Genomic DNA, 23,358 nt, shown 5'->3' with positions numbered 1-23,358 from the left:
TACACATTCAGCTAGAGAAAATATCACTAGCCAGTGCCATCTTTGGTGGCGAGGTTATTTCTCCTCCTGAGTGAACAAGGCAGCCTAGGGTGTATATTGAAACTAGATCATTCTAATTGATAATGAAAGATCAAAGATGATCCCAGGCTATAGCTTCTGTATAGGTAATCTACTTCCTAATTTATTTTTACAGGAAATCCTGTAAATATCTAAAACACTCTGATTTTGCTTTAATTATTTCAAAGCGCTACACAAGTGATAGCTATACTATACAGGTTCACATGGAAGAGTTATCACTTTTGAAAAATAGTGACTATTCTAACATTCTTTAATTATACTGCTTACTAATCTTAATTGCCACGATTTCAAAAGACAGTTCCAAAGTGCATCTTGAACAAACAGAAAAGCAATTAGCCTAAATTAATTGCTTTGCTGATGTGATTTGCAGTAGGTATGCTTGGTGGTTTTGAAACTCCTGCCAGTGCTTTCACAACTTGATGTTCTGATGATTTTTTAGCCTATTTTTGCACCAGAGCAATTAACCAGATAATTGTTCTAATGTGAACCTGGCCTTAATCAGTATGTTTAGGTTCATAGTAGCAATTAACCAAATATTAAACATACTTTAAAGAGCAGCACTTAAAAGTGCTACAAGAAGAGTTAAGGAAAAACTTGCGATTTTTTTCTCAGACAGCCACACTTTTCTCACCAAGAAGCAGGAAAAAAGCTGTAACTGTCTCCTCTGCCTCTTTTCAATTAACACAAGGTATCATTACATATATGAAAGGCAAGTGAAGTTGCTGGCTCTTCATTCAGTATTCCAAAGACCCTATTACAAGGGCAAACCCAATGATTCAACATTAAAATCCTATTGATTGTTCAAAAAAGGAGGCTATGGCTTTCAGATAAATAGCATGCAATACATAAAGCAAGCTCTATCTGAATCCAGACAATGACATTAAATCCTCACCTTATTACATATCAACTCTATTCAGAAATAAATAAATTTGGAAGAAAGAGGGCATTTGAACCAATCACCTGGATTCCAGCCAGAGTTCAAGCCAAATTTAAAAGATTTATACATCCTACAAAAGCAGCATTTATAATTCTCTCACCACGCAGGTATTAAATTACTTCTCTGACCTGGGCCCTATGCGAGGTGCCAGGGGCTGTGACGGGGGCAGGGGGCCCGAGGCGAAGACACAGGTCCTCCTTACCAGGAGAGAATCTCAGACACAAAACATCATGCAGCCCCAAGATGATATATGGCCCAGCCGAGTGACCACTGTGGATCCAGCCAGCCGGTTACACCATGCAGCACTTCATCACAACCACCATTATTATTTCATCTTTTCCTTAAAGAAACTCACATTCATTTTAAGGGAAATCATCAATAGTGCAACTCTAACTGCTAATGAAACAAGTCTGCTTTTCTGACTTCAGCAAGTGAGGAATTATTTTATACCATCTTAAATTAAATATTTTATCAGTTGGGGAATAATATACGTGGAAACCCTTCTGTTTTCATGAGGCAAAGGGCTCAAGCTGCAAGTGCTCTGTCATTCTTGTCTCCACGTCTTCATGTCTTCTTTCTTAATTTCTGAAAGGACTGTCACACAGAAAACAGCCCAGGCACATATGCGTCAGGTCTGCCATTTTTAATTATTACCAATCAGATTCCAGCAATTTCTCCTCTAGTTAAACATGTGTGTACCTATCTTCTAAAATACTTCTTTATGCCACAGTTCATAAAATATTTTAGGCTGAAGCAAATCTCTTGCACTAAATTAATAACTAATCACAGGAGATATTTATCATCTCCAGCCTTTTACAGGAAAATTGTCAGATTTAATCACCTTTCTCATATTTTCACTATTTACTGGGCTTCATTTATCATACATTTAAAATTTTTGACAACAGTGAGTTATTTTAATTACCATTTCTCGTTGTGAATTAAGAAGAAGACAACTCCCAGAGGGGACTGGAGAAGGGAGGGATGGTCCTAAGTTTATCCAAGCAATCGATAAGCTATTACTATTTTTATCAATAAATGATGATTTTTCTTCACTGATGCCAATTTTAAAACAGGTTTAAGGTTAGGAAGCCTCCAAATCCATGAGTATGCCGTACTGCATTCATCATCACATAAAACACGACCCATTTTTCCAAAAAAAAAAAAAAAAAAAAACACGTCCCATTTTTCCCATAAATTTGATCATGAATTCTGATTTCATACGATGTGAGACATGTTTTTTAATCCACCAAACTAAATGATTACTATACGTTTACTCACATTTATATTCCCTGAGAAACACAAAAGCAGTAGCAGCATTTAGAGTACTGCATCCAGAAAAGCTAACAACATAATTCTATAGACGCTCTGTTAATTATTATTTGCAGAAATGTTTACTTACATATTACTGCTCAATAGGAACCAGAGACAAAGCAGAAATTTAAAATTACCATTATGTGTCAGAACTACCATAAAAATTCACATTATTCTATAAGACCAAATAATGTGAAGAAGAATCAATAAGACAAATCCATCCATATCAAATACAGCTCCCATCCCATCTCCAGAATTGGAGTTAAAAATCAAAGCAAGCTGAGACATATACATCTCATATAGATATTCCTTTCAAGTGATTTTATTAGATTAAATATTCTACAATATATATCAATTAATATTTCCTTATACATGACACTTGGTTACTTGAAGAACCTAAAAAAAAAAAACAATAGAAAAGTTCCTTGAATTTGCACTAAAAATTTCATCTGAGGATAGACACATGAATCATTTTATCGGAGAAACTCTACCTCTTGTACAAAAGTATCATCAGCTATTTGAGAAATCACATACACTAGGGAAACTGTACAGATTAGTTATAGCAATTATTATCTTACCAAAGGTACTGAAACCTTCAGTAAAGTTAACTTCCTTCTTTTCAACGCAGTGATGACTTAAAGTATATACCCAGTATTTTCCTTTGCTCTGCAATGGTTAAACATTTGCTACAACTGACAGGGAGCATTCAGATAAAATATTTGTAAAAATAAATCTGTATCAGAAAGACAAATATCATATGATTTCACTCATGTGGAATTTAAGAAACAAAACAGGTGAACATAGGGGAAAGGAAGGAAAAATAAAATAAGATAAAAACAGAGAGGGAGGCAAACCATAAGAGACACTGAGCTCTAGAAAACACACTGAGGGTCACTGGAGGGGAGGTGGGCGAGGGGATGGGGTGACTGGGTGATGGGCATGAAGGAGGGCACGTGTGTGATGAGCACTGGGTGTTATATGCAACTGATGAATCACTGACGTCTACCTCTAAAACTAATAACACACTGTATGTCAATTTGAATTCAAATTTTAAAAAATAATAAAAAAAATAAATGTGCATCATCATATGCTTAAATAAATACCTATTCAAAATTCAATTGTGAAATTCTTTTCAGTACCAACTATGAACCGGGCCCGGTACAAGACACAAAAAATGGGTGAGACTTCCTACTTTTCTTCAACGAACTTAATAAGAAATGAAGAGCATTTACAAATGGGGTTGTTGGGGGAAAGTGCCTTTCATTACAAAATTGGCTATCTTGAAAAATCTACAACTCTATGTAAGATACCCAGAACTTGTCACCTATCAGACATCCCATGGGGAAAAGAGAGGGTAACATTCTACTGATGTTTAGAATGACCACGCCTGAGCTAGGGTGACCATGTGATCTATCACCCACACCAGGACACTTCAGAGCACAGAGGGAACAGAACAGTGTAACACAAATGCTAAAATTGACGGATTTTCAAAATGACAAGAATGGACCGGAAGTGACATGAGGAAATCAGGACATTGGGTCACTCCGGGTCTGAGGCAGAGTAAAGGGCTGAGAGAACATGAGCCCTTCGTGGTCAGAGCCCAGATTTTGAAGACATATTAAAATGGGCTCCAGTCTTGGTTCCACCACTACTTGTGAGCTACCTAACCTCTCTGGGCCTGAAGTTTTACACTTGAAAATGGGGTCAATTTCTTCCTCGGGGCTGTTGTAAAGATTAAGTCAAACAACGTGTGTAAACACTTATTAGCACAACATATGGCACAGACTGTAACAAATGACAGAGATATTGTTAGCTATATTGCTATTACCCATCCAAAAACCAAAAGGGAGAAAACATTATATCCTCTGACCTTCTGGTATCAGAAGAACCAATTATGGGTTTGTTTTTTGTTTGGTTTTTGTTTTGTTTTGTTTTGTTTTAGTAGGCTCTATGCCCAACATAGCGCTTGAACTCACAACCTCATGGTTGAGTTGTGCGCTCCAATGACTAAGTCAGCCATATGCCCCTGGGACCCATCATAGGCTTAAAGAGAGGGTCCTTCTGTAGAAGGACAGAAAAGACATATTTTTACAGATGGTCTGAGAATCTGAATAGTAGTTACTTTAATACCACACTACTCTTCTAGGGATGGTCTTACAAATAATTGTAAATATAAAAGAGGGTGTCAAAAAATATGCCAAGCTTAAAGAGGTGTCACCAGCACAGAAAGACTCCATTCTGTCCCTATAACTCCCTCAGAACTCAATAAAATATCTCTTATTCTTTTTGCAAAAATATGAATAGATGCCATAGATCACAAAAATAAGCTAAAATTCAGTATTTCAAAAGCTCCAGCTAGGCAGGCCAGCCACATTATTAGGTATGCAGACAGACTGTTCCACCTTCTCCACAGGCAGGACAGTGCTGCTATAAACACCACCACGGAGCTGCTTCAATAGTCGGTGTTATTTTTGCCGCCTCTTTATTTCCAAGTTTTCAGACTTTTATAAGAGAAAATTGTTCAAACTCCACACTCAATACTCCAAGGTGAAAAGCATTCCTCTCCTCCAGACCACTTAAATTTAATAGAAAACAAAATATTCTCAAACTCAAATTCAACTATGCCTGCTGGATTTAATGGATAGGTTTGTCCCCCTTGGGCAATCTTTAAACCTCAGTCTCTAGGAGAATTAAGTAATATTAGGGGATTGAAATGAAATAAAATTCTAGGTCCGCTGTGACATGACATTCACAGGAAGATGGTAGATTATCCACCCAGTCCTTGAACACTTATAAATACAATATATAGCATATGCTCACAAAACAATTCTTGGAAATAAAACACAATGGGCACTCGGCAAATAGTTTATATCACCAACACCTGCTCAAATCCTCTCTGAACTTTATTTCTAAATGTCACCGTTTTTTTTTTTTTTTTATTGAATCAACGGAAATTTGAAAGAAGAAACAGAATAAACATCCAGAGAAGATCAGAGAGGTAGAGAAATCTTTATAGGAAGCCTCATTGAGTTCTACAAGAGCCAGGGCACTGTCAGCCTCCCTGGAAGGGCAGGGGAGGAATGGGTCATGCTACACCTTTAACCTAACTGCACCTAAAAGGCTCGAAAGGGCTAGCCAGGGAAGAAAAGAGAAAGAACAGTAGTAAGTTTTCTTAATGCTGTACACAGAAGAATCACAAGTCAAACACTGAGCACTGTAAAGAAACCCACTTTGCAAAAAAAAAAAAAAAAAGAGAGAGAGAGAGAGAAGAAAAGAAAAAAAGAAATCCACTTTGCAAGAAATAATTTTAAATCACAGCCCCGAAGTTGGAGGGAACTTTATAAACCAGTGCAGCTCTCTTTGTAATTCAGGAGGCTTTTTGGTAATTCTCTTGTTTGAACACTAGGCTCAAGTGTCCATTTCGGATGGCAGGGGATGAAAATAAAGTTGTTGTGTTTTTTTAGGATTTTATTTATTTATTAATGAGAGGCACAGAAAGAGAGAGAGAGAGAGGCAGAGACACAGGCAGAGGGAGAAGCAGGCTCCATGCAGGGAGCCCGACATGGGACTCGATCCCGGGTCTCCAGGATCACACCCTGGACTAAAGGCAGCGCTAAACCCCTGAGCCACCCGGGCTGCCCAGAAAATAAAGTTTTTGACTCATTTTCAGCTGAATTCTGTCTCATAACTTCCACCCATTGGCCAAAGTCCTGATGTTGGAAATAATGAAGAACTAACTTAGGCCAATTAACTATTATCTGTTAATATATCTTATTAGACTGGGTTTAAAAGAACTATTTGGTTTGAAATAAATATCTTTTTAAAAACCTCTACATTCTTGGGATCCCTGGGTGGCGCAGCGGTTTGGCGCCTGCCTTTGGCCCAGGGCGCGATCCTGGAGATCCGGGATCGAATCCCACGTCGGGCTCCCGGTGCATGGAGCCTGCTTCTCCCTCTGCCTGTGTCTCTGCCTCTCTCTCTCTCTGTGTTCCTATCATAAATAAATAAAAATTAAAAAAAAAAAACACCTCTACATTCTTGATTTTGATAAAGGAGAATTCAGTCTGTAGACTGTGGACAGACAGATAATACAAAGGCGTATGTCGTGCCTGGCAGGAATGGTGGGTGACTGAATGGCCAGAGAGAACAGCCCCTTCCTCATCCTGGAAAGACTGTGAGTCAGAGTTGCTGCATCTGTAGCTTCTCCAAGAGAGAGCCCAACCTCAGAACTTTTATGAGAACTATTCCAATTTTAAAGTGCTGGCAACTAGATCAACTTTTTAAATATCGTATAGGCCAAACAAAACAGCTTCATGGACGGGACTCAGCTGTAGCCAACCTGTTTGCAATCAATTGGTCTTACTGCAAAGCTTTAAGAGAAAATATCCTTAGTTATTATTCTAAACACTAGTACGTATAAAATGAAATAGCAACATGTTATAAATGCTATTTTATATTTGAAAGAAACTGGGCACAATAGCCTAAGATTTAAAATTCTCCAAATTTTAGAATATCCACTGATGAAACAGCTCCCTTGACATACATATAAGATTCACACAGCAAAATTAAATCCTTAAAGAAAGTCTCCTTAGTTAGTGATAGTCAACAAGTTTAATATATTCGATTTTTTTTAACTGTGAATTCAAAGAATAAACTGCTAGCTAGGAAAGTTCGACTGGTTAGCCACATAACTTATTTTAACAACCAGCCTGGTATTTGTTATTTTGGGAATACTAGCTGATGGGTGCTAGAGAAATTTTCATTTCTCTTATATTGCTATCCTGATCCATCAGCAAGTATGGGCAACAGTTAATGAATGGATCATATATTTGATAATGAGTATACAAATCATGTGACTGAACTTTTCTCAGGACTAATGTTAAAAACTGAAAACAGGGAGATTAATTTTCTCTTGATAGCCAAATAAAAAATTTTAAAAAGCTTTTGTAAAGATCTATTAAAATCAGTTAGATTTCATTTAATTCTTCTTGGCAAAAAAGAACAAAAGAACCATTAATGTCTATCACTAAAGATGCTCAGAACCATTCAGCTTTTCACATATCAGCTTGCTACATCCAAAGCAGGCTGCTTTTGGACTCTGTGCCAAACATACAGAAACGATGGAGACCAAATTGGATGTGAAATAATAAAAGATTCATATCAAATACAAATAAACATTTCAATAAACTTAGAGTCAGACACAGCAGAGGAGATATAACAACCAGATGTTTTTAATTTAAGTCACTGATAGAAATAGTGTCCTCTTTTCATAAACCACTTGGATTTTATTTGTATTCAAAAGCAATGGTAAATGTCAAATGACTACTAGACCATCCTTCTGAATACAAGAAAATATCATGCTGTTTAACTCTCTAAACACAAAAAAGTGCTTTTAGAAAAACAAAGATAAAGAACAGCACGTCTTAGTCCTACACATCAATTCAAGAACCACAAAATGCTAAAAGATACCAAGAGCATGGCACTATAAAGACCTTCAATTACTACATATTTTAAAATTTTGAACTTCAAAGAAAGTTTACAGATAAGAACTTTTAAGGTCCAAGATAAACCTTATATCTAAAGATCTGAATATCAAAGTTTATCTTCATGTAAAGAATCCTTTTCCAAAGCCAGCACCATTAAACATTGATCCTTTTCATATGTACAACGTATAAAACAACATCTAACGTTTCTATTATACTTTTATTATGAAAGGAAATAATGAGATTACTTTTTAAAACTAAGAGTTTTACATATAAGTGTTGGTTGTGAGTCCCAAAACTATAAAATGGAAAATTGACCCGTCAACCACCATTTGCTTTTTCTTGTTTGTCCTCACCCAGTTCCCAATGCATCGATGATGGAAAAATACATCCGTCGGCAAAGCCAAAGGAAAGTTATACAAATGGTCTACGTATAATAGGAACAGTATGACCTTCCACTAAACAAAAGATGTTGAAAGGATTAAAAGAACAGGTAAAAAGTGTCTATCAATTACCTGGGTAATTAAAGTTACTTTCCTTGTATCTTTATCTTTATAAGATAAATCTTTATACTTTCCTTGTATCTTTATAAGACTCACTCTTATCTCACTCATTAAGTCTTATGTCACCTAAAGAGAGAGCACCTTTAAGAAGAGGAGGCACTCAGTGCCCTACAGTCTGAAACATAGTGCCACGTATTTAGTAGGGGGTTAATAAATGCTTCCTGCTTTACTAGAGGATAATAATAATGAACAAATGTAAAACAGACGCTAATTGATAGGCTAAATGCATTAGTGCATTCAGTGCCCTCTGGATGAAAGGTGACTAACCCATCCTGGCTAAGTGCTGAAATTATAATTAAGTCTGATGGGAAGTCCTAGATTTATACCAATATAATTACAAATATTACTTAGCTTAGTGATAGAGTATGGCAAGAACAATGAGATGAGTAATTTAGATGATACTGCAAAGTGGGTTTTAATGTTTGAAACTTCTATTACAGTACACAGGATAAGTGCAAGTAGTGTAATTAAAACCTAAAAGAGTCTGATTTTTAAAACTCCACTGCTCAGCCTCATTAAAATGCATATTTTCTCAATTAATCCAAACTTTTCCATTAAAAACATAAAAATACACTTTCATTCCTTGCAAATAAATCTCTACAGTACATATATTTAGGATCAAATACCAAATAACCATTACAGTTAAGTAGGAAAGAAAATTAATGAAATAGCAAGAGCTTTGAATACATGGAGCCTAACAAAGGGAAGAAAAGGCAAAGTGAGGGCTGCCCACTTTCTCATTTGTAAATACTCACTTGTGACTAAATAAGCCTTTGAAGAGCTAGATTAGAAATCCCTAAATATCTCTATTTAAAGGATTCAAACCTAAGCAAAATGTTTACGTAGGAGATAACCCTCTAATCATATATGGACTGCTTATTGACCCCTGTATTCTTTAATTACTGATTCTTCTACATATGTCAGGTACACAGAAAACTGTTGTTGAATAAAAGGCAATCGATTTCATAATCATTTTGTCGGAGAAACAAGTTTTTCTTTTTTTAATTCCACACGTTACTAAGCAGTTTATCTCAATATTGAACTGATGCAAAATACCATAGGATAATGCTTCCTCATGTACTCTATCTTATGAAAAGCACTTAAAAGATCATTTTTAAATTGTCATGTAATCAACTGTAGAAGAATGTTGATTACAGAGAACTTTATTTTTAAAATTCTTACCAATTCTCTTTAGATTTCATCGATGTACTTTACATGATTACTCAAAACCAATAAACACCTTTTATAAATGATGACCATGTGACCAGATTACAAAGCTTTTCAAGAAAAATTTTACTAGGCAAGAGTCAAGTCAAAGGCTATCATATAATTGTAAGAGTCATGTAGGGTAAGTTAAGAAAATGTCACTAGAACTTACCCATAATTGTGAAAATGGAGAACATATAACTTTCATTTTAAGTACAAACAGAAATTAAAAGAGGAGGGGAAAGTATTTTGAATTTAAAGCATTCTCTGACACAAACAATAAATCACTGCCCCTACTTATGAAAAAGTCTTTTAATCTAAATAGGTTCTAATTTTAGCTGAAATAGTACTTTCTATTTTGAAAGCAAAATATTTTGAGGGGCTTATCTTTAAAAAGAAAACATCCCTAAAAGTCACTGGGCAAGCATCCTGTCTCATGCCTGTATTTCAGAACCCACCTCAGTTAATTGATAGTAGGGGAACACTTACACCAAACTTGTTTTCATTATAATGAAATCTACTCTCAAGGATTCTTTCATCTTTTTTTCTTTTACACAAAGAAAAATGGGTTCATCATTGTTTATAAGAAGAAAACTACCCATTTTACACATTTTTACTCTATATGTTAAACTGTCCATCACATGACCTCCATTTCCAAAACAAACTATACTGATACAGAGAACAAAACGTCATGCCTGAGAAAGCGTCTGAATGCATCATGTTTGAAATGATTTCTGAGAATCATTTTCCTTGACAAGTAAACAGCAAGTCAACCACAAAAGTTGCAAAAACATTAAAATGACAAATAAGCAATATACCTGGATGGGTGACAAAGAAAAATTCGACAGACTGCTGTTATCACTGTTTAGGCAAACATTTGAATCAAAGCACATAAAACCTTGTCACAAATATGAGCAATGCATGGATTAAAAGTATACAGCTAGATGGTTTTCAAATCTTGAACGCATCTCTTGTAAAAGGCACGGCTACATTAAATCTTCCTTAAAATTGACATGCCTTGTCATAACGATAATTAGTATTTGGTCAGTGGAACACACATTTCCCTCTGGAAAAGTGCTTTTAAGATGTTACAATGGTTACCTGTCATTTATGATCCAGTTCAGACAGAGATTGAGAGAGCTAAGATTTTTGCACCTCTTGACAATTTCCATCACAGTTTCATTATCCAGTTCAGTGATATGACGTAGGTCCAAGCTGGAAAGATTTCGTAGCTAATGAGATAAGTAAAATGAAAGATGAGAAAGGTTAATGCTACATTCATTCTCAAAAGTTGTACAGTTTATTCCAAAGGAGAGTATCACCATACAATATTTAAAATGGGTAACAGTCTAATTAAATGAAATTCATTCATATAATACTTTACATACTAAATTAGAAATGAATACAGAAATCTATTGTAAGCATATGAATGGCAATAAACATTAAAATCAAACAGATTTTATTGACATTTCACCAAAATCAAAAGTGAGCAACCTAAAAGGTGGGGGAGCTGTTAAACATATTACATTAAGTACCCATAGTTTGATAAGATTATTCTAACACTGTTCAATTTTGATATTTATTTTCATGATTATAATGCCACTTGTGTATAGGTTTTCTCACTTTTTAAAAGATGAGATATGAATTAAGTGGTTAATTCAGAGATACTCTGGTGATATTTTACCAACATACTCAAAATTGAACTATTACAGGTGGTGTGTTTCACCACATAGAAAGCAATATAAAATCTTGTTTAAGAAGTAAAGATTTTCACCCACAACTATATGGTCAACTAATCTTTGACAAAGCAGGAATGAATATCCAATAGGAAAAATAAAATAGTCTCTTCAACAAATGGTGTTGGCAAAACTGATAGCTACGTGCAGAAGAATGAAACTGGACTACTTTCTTATATCATATACAAAAATCAATTCAAAATGTATGAAAGACCTAAAAATGTGAGACAGGAAACCATCAAAATCCTAAGGGAGAACACAGGCAGCAACCTCCTGGACCTCAGCTAAAGCAACTTCTTTCTAGAATAAACTATTGGGACATCATCAAGATAAAAATCTTCTGCCCAGTGAAGGAAACAATCAACAAAACCAGAAGGCAATATATGGAATGGGAAAAGATATTTGCAAATGACATATCTGACAAAGAGTTAGTATCCATAATCTATAAAGAATTTCCCGAACTCAACACCCAAAAAACAAATAATCCAGTTAAGAAATGAGAAGATACAAATAGACAGTTTTCCAGAGAAGACGTCCAGATGGCCAACAGACACACGAAAAGATGCTCAACATCACCCATCATCAGGGAAATACAAATCAAAACCATGATTAGATACTACCTCACACCTGCCTAAAATCAAAAGCACAAGAAACAACAGGTATTGGCAAAGATGTGGAGAAAGGGAAACCCTCTTACACTGCTGGTGGATTGCAAACTGGTGCAGCCACTCTGGAAAACAGTATGGAGGTTCCTCAAAAAGTTAAAAATAAAACCACCCTACAATTGCACCCAGCAATTGCATTACCTAGGTATTTACCCAAAGGACACAAAAATACTGATTCAAAAGAATATATGCAACCCGGCATTGACAGCAGCATTTTCAAAAATAGCCAAATTATGGAAAGAGCCCTAATGTCCAACAACTGATGAATGGATAAAGATGTGGCATATATATACAATGGAATCTTATTCATCCATCAAAAAGAGTGAATCTTGCCATTTGCAATGATGTGGATGGAACTAGACTGTATTATGCTAAAGTGAAGTAAGTCAGTTGGAGAAAGACAAATACCATATGACTTCACTCATATGTGGAATTTAAAAACAGATGAACATAAGGGAAGGGGGAAAAAAGGAGAGGGAGGCAAACCATAAGGGACTCTTAACTATAGAGAACAGAGGGCTGCTGGAGGGGAGGTGGGCGGGGATGGGCTAGGTGGGTGATGGGGATTTGGGAGGGCACTTGTGAGGAGCACTGGGTGTTATATGTAAGTGATGAATCACAAAATTCTCCTCCTGAAACCAATATTACACTATATGTTAACTAACTGGAATTTAAATAAAAATTTGAAAAAATATATTTTTCTCCAGGTATCACCTTCCCTATATCTCTATTTTCTCTCCTCCTTCCCTGAAGCTTCCTGTCTTTCCCTGATGTTTAGTCTCCAAAGAAAGTTACTAATACTGTTTACACAAAGATGGAAATTATCCTCTTCAAATAAGCTTAAATCAAATAAGCTATTTTTGCTTAATAACATGCAAAGAATTAATGTGGAAGCAAGTGGTAACCCAAGTTAACACTCCTTCTAAATATATCTATGCCCTAATATGTTACTTATATGACAAACCAGACTTTGCAGATGTGATCAAAGTTATGGATTCTGAGATGGAGAAATTCTTATGGATTAACAGGGTAGCCCCAATCTAATTACTGAGCTTTTATGTGCAGGCAACCTTTCCCAGCTAAAGTCAGAGAGGTATAAAGGAAGGAGTTGCAAGAGACACGTGAATTCTGAAAGGGATTCAATTTGCCTTTAATGGCTTTGAGTATGGAGAAAAAGAGCAAGGAGCTAAGGGATGCAGGCATCCTCTAGAAACTGGAACAGCCCAGAGCTTAAAGCAAGAAAGAGGGACTTCAGATGTACCATCTTAAAGAACTGAATTCCATCAGAAACTTGAAGGAGTAGGAAAACAGACTGTCCGCTTGAGCTTCCAGAAGGAAACACAACTGAGTCAACACCTTGAATTTAGCCTGTTAAGACTTGTGTTGGACTTCTGACTTAAGGAACTATGGGATAATAAACTTGTGCTGTTCTAAGCTACCAACTTGTTATGTCAGCAACAGAAGAGAAGCACAGGGCATTTCTAGCACTGTGACGGGGCTTACCAAGGACTGGCCAGTCTTCACACCATCCTCGAATCCTTCTGTAGAGGGAGCAGGTTAGTACTACAGGAAGCTGACCTGCAGCTGTAACCCAACCCAAAGGCCTCAGAGGAGTGAGACAGCCAAGTTCCACTCAAGACTCAGTTGAGCTTCAACCCCAAAATAAGACACTGGAATCGCTACTGCTGTTGGCCCCAAGGGAAAGAAATGCTCTAAAACAGCACTGTTCCAGAAAACTTTCTGATGATGAAAATGTTCTTTATCTCTGCTGTCCAATATGGTAACCACTAGTCATATGCAGCTACTGAGCACTTAAAATGTGACTAGTGCGAGGGAGGACCTGGATTTTTAACTTATTTTCTTTAGTTTGTATTTACTTTTTCTGCCCATTTTCTGCCCATTGTGGCTAGTGGCTGCAGTGCTGGACAAGCAGCTGGAGAGCATGGAGTGTGCCGGGCAGCACTCAAACCCTCGTTTCCAACCTCAGGGAAGAGTGGCACAGTGTTCACACAGAGCCACTGCTCACTGCTCCCTGACACATGCTGCAGAGCTGAGAACCAGAGTTACCTAAGGGAGATGAAACATGAAAATGTCCATAATAGTAAATTTTTTCTAATTGAGACAGGAATCATCTATTCACTAAGGGCTGAATTCTAAGCGCTCATCAAAAGATTTAGGAAAACACCTCTGCCATCAGTCTACCGGGCCAGGTGTTCAAAGAAGCCACTAGTCCAATGAGAGACTCAAGGCAGCAGCCTAGAATGGAGGCAGGACAAAAAAGAAGAAATGAGTGCTAACAAATGGGTTCCGACTCAAGGCACCGTGAGCTCAGAGCTCTGGCAACCCTGGAAGATGCTCCGTACCTGGCCACCCGAGCACACCGCAGAGGGCACTCGTCTCTGTTAAAATAAAACAGACCGTTGTGGCTATCTGCAGGGGCCCCAGAGAGCAGGCCCATCAGAAGCAGGGCCGAAGCCTGCGTCCCCTCCCCTGGGGTGCTCCTCCCTCCTCTCGCTGATAACCCAGGCCCAACACCATGCCCAGGGTGCAGGTAAGCTGCTCAGGCTCTAACATTCGGCCCTCAACCGGACTCCTGGTCCCTACCCTTTACACCTCTCACCATAAATGAGGCTGACTGGCATTAAATGAAGCAACAGTGATCAAAACATTTCAAAGTATCTAAAGGAACAAAAAAATAACTACATAAAATATAAGATAAACAGCAAAATACAGTTTTTATAGTCTTTCTGATCACTAAAATTCACCTGAAGAATCAAAAAGCTCATACATAGGTTTCTTGTTATGTTTTCTTCCTGACGCATCTCTACGTGGGGGGCACAGAAGCTGAAATCGTTCAGAGCAAAGGCAGGGCATGGAGCAAAATGGAAGGCTGTGACTCAAGGGCCAAAATTTTTCATGAAGGAGCAGAAGACACCAGGAGAGTAGAAGACGCCAATAAAATGGGAGAGATCACGGTAACGCCAAAGGCACAGGTGTCAAAGTCTCAGTGTTTTGTTAATTATATTTATCGTTTTTATTTTTCACGGGAGGTAGAAAACTGATGGTCTGGAAGCAGCTACAGAGAGCAAAGAGGCTCTTGCCCCTACCTCCTAACCCTAAGAAACACAGAGAGAAAATAAACAGGTATGATAGGGAGAATTCTAAAATACCCCATGACCTAGGCCCTAGTATAATGCTGCCCCTGTGCGTGCACAGGACCTGTGCATATGATGGGACAGGCTCCTTATAAGGCAAAAGTGAAGGGACTTTGCAGCTGTAATTAGGGTCCCCAATCAGCTGACACTGAATTGATCAAAACAGACTGTATCCTGGACGGGGCTGACTTAGGGTCAGAGAGACTGTCCTCCTGCCACTGAAGCAGTCATTACTCAGCCATACTGGAGAGGGACTGCAAAGCCTCCAAGAGCTGAGAGAAATTACTGGATGAAGGTCAGCAAGATGCTGGCAACCTCAGTCCTATAACCAAAAGAAAATGAATTCTTCCAACAACTACCCGAGCTTGTAAGAGGATCTAAGCTCTAGAAAGAAATGCTTCCCCCAACTGAGACCTTGCTTGTGGCCTTGTGAGACACTGGACAAGGCCACACTGGGTATCTAGACTCGGGGCCCTTGGAAGGGACATTGTTTTAAGCTGCTAAATGTAATTTGTTATGAATCAGTAGAAAATTAACACAGAAGGGCTTCAAGGGACTCTCTATCCTTGAAGAGAAGTCAAGTTTCTCTTAAGACAAGGGAATATCCTTAACCATTTTAAATCCTGAGGCCCACTGCCCTCCTTTAGACACAGATGCTTACAAAGGAATAGAGGGAGATGCTTGGGCCATTCAGCCTTCTCCTACGGGTGCATCTTCAGTGCCCAGAAAGTACTTCCTGGGAAAACAGGCAACTCTGATGTGGCCACCCTTACTAGCTCCATACTGTAGTAGGGGAAGGTGTTGCTAAATTTCTCCAACCACTCCTCCTCACTCGTGGAAAGATGAGTTTATTGGAAATGCTTCACAAAAATGTTCACGGCTTTTACTCAATTTGTATTTTGTCAAGAGCCACGGGTTTACTATACATATCCTAATACTGCAAGAAGTTGTCTTTTTACCTTCACATATCTTTTATTTTTCACAAAAATTTGTACTGGGATGGAAAAAAGTGGCTGTTTCACTAGACAAGTTTTCTTGTTCTTGATTAAGCAAAGGTGAAGTTAAACATACCAAGGATCAGAGTCACTATTAAATCTGATACTCTTATTAATGCCCATTTTAGTAATGTATCTTATACTTCTACTTTCTATACAAAAATCACCATTTTCTTAAACTATATCATTTTTATAGTTAGCTGTCTTTACAGGGTATTTTTTTGTATTTCTAATCGAAGTTTAATTAACATACAATGTTACATTAGTTTTAAGTGTATGACATAGTGATTCAACAATTCTATAATTATCTCATTGCTTATCACAATAAATACAGTCACCATATGTCACCATACAATGTTATTACAATATTGTTGACGATATTCCTTATGCTGTACTTTCTATCTCCATGACTTACTTATTTTATATCTGGAAGTTTGCCTCTTAATCTCCTTTATCTTCTTCACCTATCCATTACCCACCCCCCCACCAAATTCCCTTTGGCAACCACTTGTTTGTTCTTTGTATTTAAGAGTCTGGTTTTGTTTGCTTGTTGACTTGTTTTATTTTTTAGATTCTACATACAAGTGAAATGGCATATATCTTTCCCTAATTTCACTTAGCGTAATACCCTTTACGCCCATTCATGTTGTCACAAATGGCAAGATCTCCTTTTTAGATGTTTGGTAGAAGGCACCTGTGAAGCCACCTGGTCCTGGACTTTTACTTGTTGGGAGTTTTTTGATTACTAATTCAATTTCATTACTAGTAATCAGTCTGTTCAACTTTTCTATTTCTTCCCAAGTCAGTTTTGGATTGTATGTTTCTAGATATTTATCCATATCTTCTAGGTCGTTTAATGTTTGCATATAATTTTTCATAATATTCTCTTATGATCCTTTGTTTTTCTGTGTGTCATTTCTGATTTTGAGTCCTCTCTTTTTCCTCCTTCATTTCTGATTTTGAGTCCTCTCTTTTTTTCTTGATGAGTGTGACTAAAGGTTTGTCAATTTTGTTTATCTTTTCTTTTTTTTTTAATAATTTTTTTTTTTATGATAGTCACAGAGAAAGAGAGAGAGGCAGAGACATAGGAAGAGGGAGAAGCAGGCTCCATGCACCGGGAGCCCGACATGGGATTCGATCCCGGGTCTCCAGGATCGCGCCCTGGGCCAAAGGCAGGCGCCAAACCGCTGCGCCACCCAGGGATCCCAATTTTGTTTAGCTTTTCAGTGAACCAGATACTGGTTTCACCAATATCTTCTTTTGTTTTTTAGTCTCTATTTCATTTATCTCTGCTCCAATCTTGATTATTTCCCTCTTTCTACTAGCTTTGGACTTTGTTCTTTTCCTAGATATTTTCAGTGAAAACACCCAAAAAGTCTTTATTTCTGTGGAGATATACTGATCTGGAAACATATAAAGAACCAATAGGGATCCCTGGGTGGCTCAGCGGTTGAGGCCCTGCCTTCGGCCCAGGACCTGATCCTGGAGACCAGGGATCAAGTCCTGCGTCGGGCTCCCTGCATGGAGCCTGCCTCTCTCTCTGCCTCTCTCTCTCTCTCTCCCTCTCTATGTCTCTCATGAATGAATAAATAAAATCTTAAAAAAAAAAAAAAAAAAAAAAAAAAAAGAACCAATAGCCTCTTAGAGCTGCAAGTGCTGAGTAGCTTGCTGGGCTTATGTCCTGAGAGCCTACTCATATCTGGGCCATACAAAATCAGAAATATATAAAATGGACCTTAGAGATGCTGGAAAATACTCTGAAGCATGACTATTAAGGCTGTGAATGTTAAGGATAAATTTTGCTATGTGTAACCATGTGCATATGTGAACTATTAAATATAGCCATGTATAATACATATATAGCATCATTTTATTTTCTAGTTTTTCTGTATTATAGTCACTAGGAAGACACAAAATCTTAAAGATTTTATGCACCCACAAAAATATTTCCTGTACTTTTATATTTTGTGGTCTAGCACAACTTCAACACAGTTTCTATGTGAACTCTTACATAGCTCTTAGCTTCTCTTACTGTAAATTATCTTCATCACAACACTGTGAATGTACTTAATACCCCTGAACTGTATACTTAAAAATGGCTAAAAGGTAAACTCTGTTATGTACATCTGAGCATGATAAAAAAAAAAAAAAATCACTTCATCAACCAGGACATAGAAGGAGGCTGTAATAAATTTGTGTAGAGTTGAAAATTTAAAGCTGTTTGTGCCAGTTCAGTCCCCTCACATTAGGAAAAATACTTGAGGGCCAAATAGGTTTGAATAGCTTTTATCAAAGTACAGATAACGGGGAGAGAAATGTTAGTAAATCTAAATTATTTTACAGATGTGGGGAAATCCAGGGATATCATCTAGAACTCACAGAAACACAAAAAGCAACAACTCCAAAAACTATCTATATATAATAAAAACTCTAATTCTAGTTGATTGACTCTAACTTTTAGAAATCCTGCATCCAACCCCATTCCTCAGTGCAAGGTGAGCCAGATAATGACACTGGCCTATTTTTGGCTGCTACTGCCCTGTTTACTGTCCATAAATGAAACATCCCTTCTCTTCCAATGGAGCACAAACTCACACATGAGGAACCAGATTTATTTCGGCTCTCACAGGTTGAAGAGGGTTCTACTCTCAGATTCTTTTTTTTTTTTTTAAGATTTTATTTATTTATTCATGAGAGACACACACACGAGAGAGAGAGAGGCAGAGACACAGGCAGAGGGAGAAGCAGGCTCCATGCAGGGAGCCTGACGTGGGACTCGATCCCGGGTCTCCAGGATCACGCCCCGGGGCCGAAGGCAGGCGCTAAACTGCTTAGCCACCCGGGCTACCCTACCGTCAGATTCAATTAAGGCTCATTTTATGATGAAGTGACAATCCCTGACTATGCTCATGTGGCCTTCCTTCCCTATGACCACTTTGGCCAGTTCAACATAAAATCTGACAATATCCAAAGGCAGTTTCAGGAGGCAAATTCCTGGATACCAGCATTATTACAAGACACATACTGAGTACCTCTATGGGATGCATTTTTATTGAAAACTCTACAAACAGCTCTGTCAAATTCATCACACTCCTTCCCTTGCTATAGGCATGTCATAATAGCGCCCTCCAGGGTTTCATACAAAGCTCCCTAAACTAATTCTTCATAGTGTGAAACAAATAATTACATTTAGGAAACTGACATTTTAATTAAACTTACTTTCCTTATAAATTCACTGGTAGTCTTGGGTTATACAAATCACAGAGGATCTGAATAAACAAAGACTTACAACCAAAACCTCATAGATGCTTCACTCCAACTTTTAAACATTTAGTAAGATGTTTTAAAAGAAATCCAAGTCAGAATGTAGACTGTAGATAATCAACTTTCAGGTTAATTCTTCTTTTATTGAGAAAAATATTATTTAGAACTAATTCAGGTTAAAGACTAAAATTAGTCAATGACTGGTATGGCCATGTATGTACTTAAGTATAAAATGAGACACTAAAATGTTACCTAGGAAACAGAGTCTTGAAGGATTATAAAAAGACCTCAAATGGCTTCCAAGTTCTCTTAAGACTCTGGAAAAGTAAAAAATTAAACAAAATCCTCAATTGTGCAAATTGACTATGGTGGATGAATCAACGTAGGAGGACACACAGGACCTTGGCAAAGGCAGCAGGGCTGTTCCACCATTTCAGGCTAACAAGGATATCTTACTTAGGGAAAGCCAGTTGGAGGTGATAAGTTTTAAAAAGAGTAAAAACTTCCGTGTAGTTAAATATGTTGAAATGCCAACCAATCCTAAATTACTTCTTGCCAGCCCTGCAGATGTTGGTTTTATTGGGACTGGGTTTCTAAGCAATTGGTTGTAATCTGTAGGGAGCAAAGTCAAGGGTAAGGACAGGCTGCCCTGCTGAAACTGGGGTGACTGGGGCTGTAGGTCAGCACCACACACCCCCCTGCCAACTGCCAAGACGGAGACCATGGGAGAGAGCAGAGGCGCGGGGAGACAAGGGTCAGAGAAAGGCAGTTTCTTTGGAGGAAAAGTCTCCTGTTAAGGACAGGGAGGGAGACACAAGCAATAAAGGAAAGGGGCAGAGTGGGAATTGCTGTCCCTGAGGATAGGACGGCTTCTACACCTTGACAGGGTCTGGTGTCTACATTTAGAGAACTTGGTTAGACAAGGAAGAGAATCGGGGCACCTCGGTCTGAACCTCAGCTTTGTTAAGGCTTGCACTCCAGCATGGAGTGGGAATAATAATTGAGCTGGATGAGTCACATTTAGGACCTTGGGCAAAAGCTTTCCAGCACCTCACAGAACCAAGAACCTCAGGGTGGAACGGAAAGCTTTTAAACAGCCTGAGATCACGGCACAGACAAAAACCATGAAAATAGGACTTCCAGGGTACTGAATGCTGTCACCTCCCCAGTTGCGACCACGTTAATTGTCTGACACCTTCTCTACGTATTCCTTCCAACCACTGCCTTCTTAATCATGCTGGGCTGCTGTCTCTTTGCATTAGTTCCCAATCCAAGGTCTGTTTCACTCTGCCATTCCCCCAGTAGATCTGACATCTTTTGCCACTTTATTCACATCCTGTTTTGCTTTCTAGCACACCTTCCCGCAATGCTTCTCAGAGCTGTCCCTTCTAACTCCTTCCTGGCACCTTACCAGCCAGATTAATCTCCCTTAAATAACTTTGACCATTATCTCTCACCTTCTCTGAAACTTTTAGGGAATAAAAATATTTCAACTGCAAAAAATGAATCCCAGAACTTGCCTATCAAAGCCCTTCACTGTCTACTATTGCCATTGCTTGAAATCTGTTCAGCTAGCTGAAAACTCTTTCCCCAAATTTTGAGAGGTTGTTTTCACTGTACTCAAAGAGCTGTGCTCATTACTCTAAAACTGCTCTCCCTTCACTCTTTTTCTCAGGTGCCTTGGAAGTACATCTTGCCTCTATGCCACTCTATTCAACTGCCTGGTGCCTACCTCATCTTCTCCATAAAGCCTTCTCGATTACTTTAGAGAGAGGAAAAATTAGTGAGTCTTGGAAATACAATATACTTGCCTAACACAAATTATCAACCAGACAGTCCCAATGTCACTATGCCCCTTAGATAGCAATCATCAATTGGCAGCAGCTGCCAAGGGACCAGGAGAACCATCTTCCCTTCCTGCTTCAAAGTACTTGGGTGTCCCCTCTTTGTCTCTATCAATTCTTTCACCTTCCCCTCCCTGTCCCCTCATCATCCCTGACCAGCCCTTCCCAGGCTGTGCAGTTCAAGACCAGGCTTTCATCCCAAACACTTGACATCTAATCTTAATGCTTGCACTGGCCCAAATCTAGATGGTTGTGAATTTTCATTCATTCGTTCACACTTACTTAAATGTCTCCTAAGCACCTGACCCTGACTTGACTACATATTAGGATCACATGGGGGAACTTTTTTTAAAAAATACTGATAACCAGGCCCCATCCTTAGACATTCTTCTGATTCACTGGCCTCGGTAAGGCCAGTGGTTAGTATTCCCAAAAAAGATACCCAGCTGATCCCAGCCTGAATTGGGAACCACTTCTCTGATGCACGGCTATTAATATCTAAACCCTAAAAGTATAAAAATAATTTGTGAAGCTCAGCCTCTTCCATCACTCAAAAAGGAATGCAGAAGATATTATTCCTATGAACAAAAACTAATTTTGAGCACCTATTATGTACCAGAGGCTATGCTAGCTGCTCAAAATACAGCAGTGAACAAAACAGACAAAAATCCCTGTCTACACTCCTGGTTGGAAACAAGTGAGGGGAACAATAAACAAGTAAACAAAGTATATAGTAGGTTAAAGTGCTAAGTACTACTGAGAAATCATAAAGCGAGGCAAGGCAGATAGAAAACACTGGAGGGAAGGGAGATGGGATGTGATTTAAATAAGCAGTCAAGGATGATCTCATTGAGAAGATGATCAAAGAACACAGATTTGAAGGAGGTGAGGGAGCACACAAAACATGGGGATGTCTGGGGCAAGACTCAGAGCAAAGGTCCTGGTGTGGGAACAGGTGAACATTTTGAAGGATTAGTGAGGAGCCAGAGGGGCTGTGGCAGGGTCAACAGAAAGAGAACTAACAGGAGACATAGCCAAAGAGGTGAGTAAGGAAGGGCAGACTACATGAAACTTTGTAGGACAAGGTAGTAAGGATTTTAGCTTTTGCACTGAGGAATTTGGGAAGCCACTGGGAGCGTTTGTGTGGGAGTATGACTTGATCTAACTTACATTTTTAAATGATATTCCCTGTGAGTCTAGAATAGGAGCAAAGGTGGAAACAGGGAGAGGTTACATTGAATTAATCCAGTCAATCAATATCAGTGACTTGGACCACAGTGACAGCAGCCGGACAGGATATGAAAAATCAGATTTTGGATATATTTGAAAGTAGAAACAACAGAATTTTTTTTGACAAATATATCATGAAGAGAAAGAGAAAAAGAAGAATCAAGGTTGATTCTAAGGCTTCTGGGTTGAGCTCATGGAAGGTATTGTTGGCATTAACTAAGATGGCTGGTAGCAGGTAGGAAGAGTTTGGTTTTGATTATGTTTTGTCTGCGATGCCCATTAGACAGCCAAGAAAAAATGTCAAGTAAACTTAGAAGTCATGAGCACATAAATGGCATTTATACTTCTAAATTTAATATATGGAAGTTTAATTATATAGAAATATGCTAAATTCTTTATATGTAAATTATGTAATTTACATTTAATTATATATTTTTATAAATAGAAATAATTTATACATAAATTATATATAAATATGTTAATATCTTTAAGTACAAGGATAGCAGCCTTCCAATTTGTAGTGAGTAAAGGAAATAAAATACTACTTAACTGATAAAATTAATATGCAGGCATACATACCCATAGTAATAAAATATAATACATAATGAGCTAGCCTGATTCTAAAAAAATTTAAAAATGCATTAGCAGCAATAGGCTCCTGAGCCATCAGGGGCAGTTACAGGCTGGTTTCATTTCCTATTGAGGCATAATTCAGCCTTCGTGGCTCCCATGCACATCCTCTGTACAACCGCCTGGGATGCCCACAGTCCGAGCATGAGACTGCTCTTCGTACACCCACTGATGTTGCTCAATCACAGCCTAGAAAAAAGTCATTGAGAGACTGTTCCTCCCACTGGAGTCCAGGCAAACTACCACAAATCAGGGCCATGG

At 38.1% G+C, this 23,358-nt stretch overlaps 1 protein-coding gene across 2 annotated transcripts in view; it reads right to left on the bottom strand.

Annotated features, from left to right (window-relative positions):
• FBXL17 (F-box and leucine rich repeat protein 17) overlaps positions 1-23,358 on the bottom strand; it is a 487,222-nt gene that overhangs the window by 292,215 nt on the left and 171,649 nt on the right. For both annotated transcript variants that reach the window (XM_072736638.1, XM_072736637.1), the window contains one exon: positions 10,680-10,810. In XM_072736638.1, coding sequence (XP_072592739.1) covers positions 10,680-10,810 — 131 coding nt within the window. The remainder of the gene's footprint in view (positions 1-10,679; positions 10,811-23,358) is intronic.

Source organism: Vulpes vulpes, chromosome 14 (assembly GCF_048418805.1).
Source record: "Vulpes vulpes isolate BD-2025 chromosome 14, VulVul3, whole genome shotgun sequence".
NCBI classification, from domain to species: Eukaryota; Metazoa; Chordata; class Mammalia; order Carnivora; family Canidae; genus Vulpes; species Vulpes vulpes.
This window is presented reverse-complemented; position numbering and strand designations above follow the sequence as displayed.